The sequence below is a fragment of the Diadema antillarum genome, unplaced genomic scaffold (genome assembly GCF_040938485.1).
Source record: "Diadema antillarum isolate AM-2024a unplaced genomic scaffold, OU_Dant_1.0 seq00001956_RagTag, whole genome shotgun sequence".
Taxonomy (NCBI): Eukaryota; Metazoa; Echinodermata; class Echinoidea; order Diadematoida; family Diadematidae; genus Diadema; species Diadema antillarum.
In genome coordinates, this window is record NW_027272616.1 from 121,415 (window position 1) to 132,082 (window position 10,668).

General features: G+C 40.9%; 1 protein-coding gene across 1 annotated transcript; it reads right to left on the bottom strand.

Moving 5' to 3' along the window:
* Positions 1-208: 208 nt before the first annotated feature.
* On the bottom strand, positions 209-9,111 carry LOC139713390 (pentatricopeptide repeat-containing protein 1, mitochondrial-like). The gene is made up of 9 exons (XM_071625126.1): positions 8,989-9,111; positions 8,542-8,679; positions 7,089-7,229; positions 6,391-6,531; positions 5,777-5,959; positions 3,607-4,521; positions 2,397-2,513; positions 1,401-1,577; positions 209-388 (listed from the first exon to the last, which is right to left on the bottom strand). The coding sequence occupies exons 1-9, from the start codon at positions 9,109-9,111 to the stop codon at positions 209-211; spliced, it is 2,115 nt and encodes a 704-aa protein (XP_071481227.1).
* Between the last annotated feature and the right edge of the window lie 1,557 nt (positions 9,112-10,668).

Consider the following 10,668-nt stretch of genomic DNA (forward strand, 5'->3'; position numbering starts at 1 on the left):
GTGAATTGAAGCCAACGGCCTTTTTCACGGCATGAAATTTTCGCGAGTTGCCTCTTAACATTCAATGCGTATAGTGTAGACAAGAACTTTCTTCACAGGCATTTTAATTTCGCAAATCTTGACTCTCGCAAAACATTCCTTGTTATCCAGTATACCAAACACATGATACTATGAAAAGTTGAGAAATATTGCAGGTCTGCATCCTTGCTCACACTGCTGTCTCGTGGAATTTGATCTCACTTCCATCTCCCTGTCTAGTCCTGAATTTGCTCCACGGGTGCTCCGGTACATCCACTTCCATGCGAGTCAACCACATAGTGTAGAAGCCTCGGAACTGATTCAGTTCTTTCTTATTGATTGGTCGATGGGTTTTTTTATTTTCTTTAGCCTGTAAGGAAGATGAGAAATACCAAAACTAAAAGAGAACCAAAGAGATAAAACACTTATCCCACACCTAGCCCTATAATTCATGACTTACATCTTCATGAAATCCATTTATTTAGACAGCATTAAATCTATAGACCTAACTTCTCACATTTGAATCTGGAAATATGAAAATACCTTCATGCATTGTACAGATATGGAGGAAATAGTGAAATTTTAGAATTGACCTGGAGCATATGGGCCCAAAATTTGATAGATACAGCTTTATCCACTAGTACATACATATGCAAAGCTTCATTTGGATACCTCAAGCAGTGCTTAAGTTACGATGTACACAAAATTGATTGGGGATGGAAAGACGGACGGACTGAGGGACAACCAAAAAACACAATGCCTCCGACAACAATTCCTGGTGGAGGCATAAAATGAAAATTTCCTCCAGTCAATGGGCCCGGTAAGGATAGGGCAGGAGATGAGAAAGAGCAGACTGAGATATGGTGTGGACATGTGGACAGGAGCGAGGGAAGAGATCCACCAGCTCCAGAGAATAGGAAATTTCCTGGTTGCTGGGAGGAATCCACGTGGGATACCCCTTCAGACACGGGAGGAAACAATCCAAGAAGACAGAAAAGTGTCTACCCGTAATATTACCTACACTAACCCAACTGACAAGACTACCTGAAGGAGAGCCATCGAGGAAATGAACTGTCCAACCCAACAGGGTGGGAAAAATGGACTTTGAATGATGTTGATGATGATGATGACACATATGCAATACTTGGTATTGTAGGTGTCATCTGTTTTGCTGTAGGTTGCAATTCACAAATGTTCCACCTTGAAGTATACCATACAATGACAATCAAAAACAAAGCAAACTCGGAGATACTCATTCACTGCATACAGGTCTCTCAGCCCCATGAGTAGCACCGCTCACTTCTCAAATGTAGTCTCTTTATAATCAAGAATTGCTGTAATTTCCCCCGAGTACAGCCTCACAGCAAACATGCTTGTCTCACCTTGTCCATTCCAAAGCTGGCGATGCGCTCCAACTGTGTGATGATCCTCTCGTTGGCTTTGACTCCCGTCTTCTCCATGTGTCTCAGCACGTCCATCAGGTACGGGAAATTCCTGTGTCTCTGGGTCGCCCCAATGAGGGCACCATACAAATGACCCGTTGGTTGGACACCCGACTCCTGCGACACAAAGGGGAAGCAAGTCACACTCGTCTAAATTAGTCTGGTCTTCAGTTGCATGCAGTTGCACATTATATATTTGAAATATATAATGTGCATGCATAATGGAATGGCATGCATGACTTACAGAGAATAATTTTCCTGGCATCACGTTGCAATTTGCTATGTATTTTGTTTTTTTAACCACTACTACACATAACTTCTTTGGTATAGTAGTTTTCTTCCACAGAAGTTTAAAGGATACCACTTGAAATGACAATGACATTGACACATTGTACAAAACGCTTCATACCCATGGAGCCTATAGCCTGAAAGCTTTTGCTTTTTAGTAGATCCTCAGAATAGACATTATTGATAATGTCCTTATACATTTGCTTAATTCTATCTCAAATTGATGTAACACTTTTTTTTTTCTAAATCAAATGGAATGTAAAATTTGTACAAAAATGTGGAATATGGAACAATGAATACAAAATAAATTATCATTCATCAGCTGAAATTGCTAATCAAGTACAAATTGGAAAACTATCCTCCGACTCATAGTTGTTCCTTACCCCTTAATGGGCTCTGTTTGCAAATTATGACTTGACACAATGGTAATCTTTATTCACACTTTCACAATTTTGACCAAAGGACCTTACATCTATTTATATTCAATAACTGTTTAATGACTATACATCAATTACAATGAAATCCAGATCACAAAGGTTTCAACAATGTGAAATACTCTCATTATAGTTCATCTTAAATCAATATTTTCGGAATATATTTGCAGTATAACTTGAGTTTTCTGACTTTGCAGATCCTGCTTCCACCCACCTCCATTTCCTGTAGGAGCCGGAAGCCCTCTTCTGGCTTGGCACACCCCGCTGCCAGGTTGACGTAGGTGCGCAGGTTGGGATACAGCTTCTGCTCTCGGATATGGACCAGGATATTCTGCGATAACCAGTCAGGGATGTAGGGGGAGAGGAGAAGGAGGTGTAGGTGGACAGGAGGAGGGGGAAGAGGAGGAAGAGGCAGAGGAGGAGGAGGAGGGAGATGATGATGATGATGATGAGGAGGAGGAGGAGGTGGTAAAGGGGAGGGGGAAGAGGCAGAGGAGGAGCAGGATGAGGAGGAGGGGAAAGAGGAGAGAGATTAGGAAGAGGAAGAGACAGAGGAGCGGAGAGAGGACGGGGAGGAGGAGGAAGATGAGGAGGAAGGGAAGAGGAAGAGGAAGAGGAGGGGAGGAGGAGGAGGAGGGGAGGAGGAAAAGGGGAGGAGGAGGAGGAGGGAAGGAGGAAAAGAGGAGGAGGAGGAGGGCGAGGCAGAGAAGGAGGAGGAGGAGGGAGAGGCAGAGGAGGAGAAGGAGGGGAGGAGGAAAAGGGGAGGAGGAGGAGGAGGGAGAGGAAGAGGAGGAGGATGGGAGGGAAGGAGGAGGAGGAGGAGGAGGAGGGAGGAGAGGAGAGGAGAGGAGAGGAGGAGGAGGAGGAGGTGGGGAAGCAGGGAGGAGGAGGAGGAGGAGAATGTTCTAGTCACCAATATCCTGCTGTCAACAATTAACATTCATAAAGACAGTGTACCTGCCTACGAATCTCCAGATGGAGGCACTGTTATCCATGCATGATGTTATGTATGAAAATGCAAAATGGGTGTATGTGTTTGATGTACTGTAGACTACTATGGAAAAAAAAATAACATAGTACACGATGAATTATTTGTGGAACTAATCTAGCCTTCTAAGAATCAAACCTGGGAGTGCTGTTGCATGCAACACAGGGAAAGACCACTCCCATAGCATTACAAGGTTTAACAGAGAGTATTTATTCAGGAAAACTTGTTAATATGAATTCTATTCTCTTTTATATCATAAGAGAAACTATTTCTTTGGGGAAATATCATTTTTCAGCAAGTCCCTTCATTCATGGCAGCAAAGACATGAAAGTATAAACAAATATTTTTTTATTGCGTTGTCAGCATTGTAATGTATAAATGAGCACTGCATTTTCATATGATGCTTTCTGGGAAGGTGAAATTCAGTTGAAGTTACCTTGGCACCCTTTAGGTCTTTCCTTCTAGTCCTTCGTCTGATGAACACATTGTAGAAATCAATGTCAACTTTGATTCCTTCATCCATTACATAGTTCAGCAGGTGGTTTTCTTCTTGCTTTTTTGCAGGCAAGATCTCCGCTAGAATGGACAAGCCTTTGACGTCTGGTCTGATATCATTGTGCTTCATGTGCTCCAGAAATCCCTGCATTTCCCCGAGGAGAGCGAGGCGATCCGAGGGCATGCTGACCGCGGCCAGAGACTGGACATTGCTCATGTCTGCAGAGATGTCCAGGAGGTTGGGGACCTCCGAGGGGCGGAGGATGTCGGCCGGAGCGAGCTGAACATCCAGGGGGACTGGAACAGTCACGGTAGAGAGGTTGCCCTCGCGATTATCCACACTGCTTGGTGATTTGGGAATCTCTGTTGCTGTGGCATCTGCTTCCCACCAATGACCTCCTACCAATGTGGGTACATGACGGATGACTTTATCTTCTTGAAGGGGTGTCATCTTAGGTCTAGTCCTGTCCTGCAGAACAGCTGTCTCCCTATCCTCCTCATCAATCCTGTCATCCAGCCACAGATCCTCTGGGGAGGAGACCTCACCGATCTCCTCCTCAAAGTCCGCCTCGACGGGTAAAGGCTCAAGGACGACCAACTCCGCTTTCTTTCCGGACAGTGGCACGACCTTCCTGGTCCGCCGCAACAACTTCTCTCTCTTTCCCATCCTCCTGCTCTGGCTGTTTGTCCCCTCTTCCAGAGCCTGAGTTCGATCAGCCACAGTTGGGGTGCTCCTCAGTAGCACTCTGTTGGCCGTCTCCATGTCTCCTATGCCACAGTCTCTTGTGGTTCTCAGGAGCAGGTTGTAGATGTAAACATCTGGCTTGATCCCCTGCTTTAGCATCTGCCTCCATGCCTACAGGGACAGAATAGAGAATCTTTCATCTTGGCAATTTTAGACAAACCAGAATATTTTGGCAGGCAAGAACCTCTCCCATGGGCAGCAATAATTCTGAAAGAAACACACAGTCTTGTGCATATTAAGGAACACTGGCTTACAATCTTTGTGACAAGCCATTTCAATTGCAGACTGAAATCCAAATCAAACTTCATCCTATCATTATCATCATTTCTGTATAAATCCTCATTACTACTATTGCCATCTATAGAATCACCATTAAAGAACTACCCTAATATTAGATGAAGATGCATGTACAGGAATGGCTGTGCTCCCTTATTTCAGTAATGGTTCTTACTAGATAACATAAGCATGTATAAAGTGATTTACTGAGTTGAAAGATCTTCCATCCAAAATACATGAATCACTTGGAACAAGAACTCAAAACAAAACAAAATTTTCATGAATTTTGCTATTCTTGAGTGTGAAAATATTGAAAAAATGGCAACAAAAATGTACACTGCCCCAGGCCAGCACCAATAGTACTAATAGTACTAGAACTGTTTTTCTGAAAGATTTGATATCAATTTAAGCGATGTTTTAACAAAACGGTTTGTTTGAGAAGTCACACTCTTTTTTTCTTAACGTTTGTGTTATGTTTTATGTTTTTTTAAATCATCGTCATGAAAAAACCACAAAGGCCAAAGTATAAAAGAGGTAACACTGCCTTTGGCACAGAGCGATGTTTCCATAGCACAGGACCTCTGAAGAAAAATAACATACTCAATCACAGTACGAAAATATTTCGAAGGGCAAAAGTCATGGTTCAGTTACAATATGGGGAGAGTGCACATACTTGGCATTTCACATTGAATTTCAGACAAAATTCTTTACAAAACAAATATTACCTTATTCTTGATGAAGAATAAAAAAATAACAACTAAATATCACAAAACTGTACAAATTAGCAGCTATGCTTTTTACCTTCACATATCTATCTGTGTGCATATGGCTTTTTTTTTTTTATGTTTTTTGATGCTTAAATCTAACTAGTACAAGAATTGTGATAATTTAGCATTAGTTAGTAACTAAAGTACTTAGTCTTGACATCAAGACTAAACTGCTATCAAATATAACCACAATCTTTCTGAGAATCACAAGTAATGCAGCAACATGACAGAGGGCCAGGGTAAACGGTGAAGAGAAAAAAAAGCGCAAAAGTGAAGGGACCGCTCTATCCTCAGGCAGAGGTCAAAGTTCATCCAGTACTTACCTCAACGGCGTAGAGGAAGCCCGACTCTTTGTCCTCAGCACAGGCAAAGAAGAGGAAGGAGAAGCTCTTGGGCATCAGCTGGACCCCGGCGTCCAGGAGGTGGCGGAAGAGTTTGAAGGTCATCTCCAGGTCGCCGCACTTGGCGTAGGCTTTCATCATTGAATGGTGTGTAATGAGATTCACCTGTTAACAACATGGAGGAGTTTGGCGAAAATGTAAGCAGAATTTGAAGGCCACATTCATCAAAACACCACTGTTTGCCATCTTATACATTTTACTACAAGATAACAGTAATGTCATGAACTGGGTTAGCATTAGTTACATGTTACACAAGATCACTTTAGAATCAGAAAGTCACTCTGACAATACACTATAACCATTGATTATTGCTCAAAAATTCATTCTCTGCGCATCCTTCTGGTTGAAATACCATTCTAAATTCTTGAGCACATTTCAATATTCTTATTCAAAACTTTGTTGAGTGTGTACATTGACATAAAAATTGACATAATAGCATCTCAAGTACACACAATGAGCTGATTTTAATATCACTGCTCAAATGCACCTCTCTACAATTTAAGGTAAAGCTTCTCTGACTCATTGCATTGAGGTACCGTGATGGATTTCTCAAGGAGTTGTTGATGAAGCTTTCTGAGTCGAGTCAGTCCATCTGTCTTGGCCCAGGGAGACTGGGAACAGGCGTTGAACAAAGATGTGTAGGTCACACTTGATGGCTGGAGGCCTCTCTCTTTCATCTGGTTGGGGAAAACAAAAACTTTCTCTGTTTCTACCTATGATCACTAACAGGGCAAATGGCATAAGAAAGACTAACAAAAGTGTGTGTTTAGATGTGTGTGTCTCAATATTGCTGTAAACTTTACTAAATGCAGGGGTTGGGCAACTCATTAGGAAGGGAAGCAATCTGAATACTCTTGTAAGAGTGACGTTATGCTGTGGACAATCAGTTCCTGAACGCTGTTCAGGAACTGAACAGCGTTGCGGATGTAACAGTTCTCCAAAGAGTGAAAATTTAGACATCAAATGCATCACCAACAGTACCACCAACCTCTACAAACCTAGCATTTTAAAAGTACTACAGGATAAACCAAACGGTAATATTGAGATCAAAGTTCCACTGGCTAAAAAATTCTAGAAATTAAAAACATCGCAGCATAGTAGCTTTAATATAATATGCTAAGTGCACCGAAAACACAACAACTACCAACTTTTTTTCCTTTTTTTTATACAAAGTTACCACTTTCCCTTTAGGCCCAAATTTAACCTGTGGCACCTGTGCAGGTGAGCACCTTACCCTGTTGAAGAGTTTGAAGGCTTTGTCTGTGTAGCCAGCCCTTCCACAGGCCCCAATCAGGACGTTGTAGTTGAACTCTGTCGGGAAGACTTTTGCCTCTTTCAGCATAGTTACTTCAAGCATCTCAATGGCTTCTGAAAGCTGAAAGGTGACAATAACCAGGACAAAAATAGACATTGTAGAGAAGTGGTAGAAAAACATGAAATCTGAAAGAAACATGAGAATTAACATTTCCACAAACATAGGAATATATCTATTTACAGATGGTGGTCCTTGCAGACTGAAATTTCCTTTGGCTCAAAAATGTTTAAGCAGTTTCAAAAAATCAACTGGTAGAACCATTCATGTCATCTGTGCTTCTTAACATGACTTGGAAACTAACAACATAAAATTAATTTCTTGCAGAATATTTATATTCTCATGATGAGTTAACTAAACCAACACAAAGCAGTTACTTCTTTTATCCTTTAATTTGGTCTCCTAATTTCAAAGGACAAATCAAAACTTTTGAAAGAAAAGCAAACTATAAGTTAAAACTAGAAAAGCACTCTCAGAGTGCAGACCTCCGCCAAGTATGCAGCTCATTTCCACCACTGATCTTGTTCTTCCATAGAGATATCAGTGATTTCCACCCATATAGATACATATGGAGCATTGTGTGCTGAAAGTCGACCGATTTCCTAATATAGAAGCCTTTGTTACATCACAAACCCTCAGCTGCACGGCGCTCTCAGAGTGTTCTCTCAGCGTGTTCTAGTTTCTGCTAGGGTGCGGCGCGCCCTAGCAGAAACTAGAACACGCACTTCAGTGCGCGCATGCAAACCTCAAATATGCGCAGCCTGAACTCCCAAGTTCATTGACCCTACCTGTCAAAATATCAAAAATCCTTCATAAATTCCCCCAAAATTCTCGGATCAATACCAAAAGTTAATCATTTGTGACTTGTGTCATTCTCAACCATTCCTGCAAGTTTCATCCCAATCCGTTCACTACTTTTTGAATTATTTTGCACACGGACAAACGAACTAACTAACTAATGAACTAACTAACGAACAAACCAATGGTAACGAAAACATAACCTCCTCCCTTGGCGGAGGTAATAACAAATTCAATAATACTTCCTCAAACATACGAAAAAAATACACATCCACAGATAATAAGCATATATGTAAGGAGATTTATAATTTTACCAAATTGTATATATGACAGCTTACTAAATGTCATGAGAATTACAGAATTAATTTCATGTAAGGTGAGGACACAATAACTAGACCCTCACAACTGTGAAATTAACGACACAAACTGTTCAGCAACTAGCAATTTATGATAAAATATGTGCACAAAAATTTCAGCTCATACATTATGTTTTCATTACCTGAATCATCTGAAATTATATTGAACGTTAAACACATTTCAATTTGAGAATCTCAACATCAGTGAAGTTCACACTCACCTTTCCTTCTCTAACCAGTTTCTTCATCTGGTTTCCGTAAAAGATGGGGGTGTGTCTCTTTACCTCCGGCTTCACCCAGTCGTCCCCAAGCTCCGCCTCTTCCAGCTCTTCTATCAGGTCCGTGCCAAGCGGTTTGAACTGTGAACACAATAAATGATACTTAGTATAGAATCACTTCAAATCTCAAGTCATGTGCAGCAAGTGGAACAAGGATTATAAATATTCTGCTGCGATTTCAAGAAATAAAAACATACACATTGTATATTATCATCACAGCGACTCCAACTCACTGCACTTGTCATGAGAGAAAATGTATGCAAATTTTCATGTTGTACAATCTTCCATTCCACACTAGTGAAACACTAGAAGCTGCATTTTCCCCCTCTCACTTTGTTTCTTCTTTTTTTTTCATGGTGTTTGTGGAAATATTCTTTTCTCCTCACTTACCTTGTGCTTGAACTTGTTTGACACTTGTCCAAAAGTTTGTTCACCTACTGGATCAGCCTCCGAAGCATCATCTCTTTTGTCCGTCCTTCCTTCAGCTGCCTCCTCCTCCTCCTCCTCCACCATTGGGGTTGACGTGTATCTCTTGGCGGGAGAATAATCCCTGTCGTATTTTGGGCCAACATTGTACTCCTCCTTTTGCCCCGATCCCTGTCTTTTAAAGTCAGTGGTACGTGACAAAGCTCTCCCATGTGGCAGGATCCCGGTTTTGGGTGGCAGACTCCGGGGTGTTCCTCTGCAAATTTGCAAAAGATTCCGCAGCTGGTTTGGCGATGGCTTCAATAATCGAGCCATTTCAGGCTTCTTATGTACCTTGCCCTTTTGCAGTTTAGTCACTCATGCCACTGTAGTGTAACTTGCTGTTTGAGGTCCCTCCGGGAGCTGTAGGTGATGAACACTGAAAAAAAAAAATTCTTGTTGAGTTTATTGTTGATAGAATCAATGATTTGTTGTCAATGCAGCACTAATATACTTTCATGTCCATGTACATTGTAGATTCACAAACTCTACTGACGAGATTCCCCACTAATTGCAAGAAATACTTGATAGTATATTTCCGATCACTCATATAAATTTGATCAAAGTCCATTGTCAGGAAGTGTTGATATCAACGTTTAGCTCCATGTCATCTCTCAAAACAACTTGCTCTTTGTGAGCGATCATGGTGTACATGGCCTGCACAATCTGAAACTGAAGTTAGTGATTTAATATCGTGCAACACATCTTTCTAGTGCAGTTTTAAAACCGGCACCTAAAAATCAATGTACAATGATTTCTGTCAAGTCAGAAGTAGTCAGTTGAAAATGTGTGAGCGTGAGAGCGAGATCAAGACATGCTCATGGGGAGAGAGAGAGGAAGAAATATCTACGTGGATACGAAAATACATTAGTGCCATCATTGATTGACATTGACAATCAACGATAATGATAATGTACGTATTTAGTCTAGTTGTTATCATGTTAAAATTAAAAGAAAGCAAAACAAAACAAACATGAATTAAACGAGTTTAACAACTCTTCTGATATGAAACATTTCCATATTCATTCAAGTTAGAACTTTTGCTAAGTAACAGAAATCAAAATTGGATAAGGCACTAGTGTATTTTTGCAACTCCTCATCAATTGATCTCCAAACACATGCACAAACTCACTCTAAATATTAAACAACCAAAAATATTTGCCTCTGAAGGAGATCCAAGTCCAGTAAAAATGAAATATTCTCCATCTTGACACTTAACAGTCGATCGCAGCTAGTTCACTCTGCGCTAACTGCATTGTACAGAAGCAAGACTGCGCGGCACAGGTATACAAATCACAGTCACAGCACAGTGTTCAGCACGCACTGCAATTGATCTGAATATAGTGATCATATTGCGATCACAAACAAATTCTTCTATGGAAGATTAATTTGTTTTTGTTTTTTTTTGCCTTTCCATCAACTTGTACGGAGTCTTGCAGAATTGACTGAGCTATGTTTGGGGTTGTTGTGTTGTCTGTGAGGTTGTGAGTTTGAGTGAAATAAGGTGATGAAAATGTGGTTACATAAAGACAATGGTGAAAGAATATAAAAAGGATAGATAAAGTGGGAAATGAATGAGAAGATAAGTAAAACAGCTACAGCTAA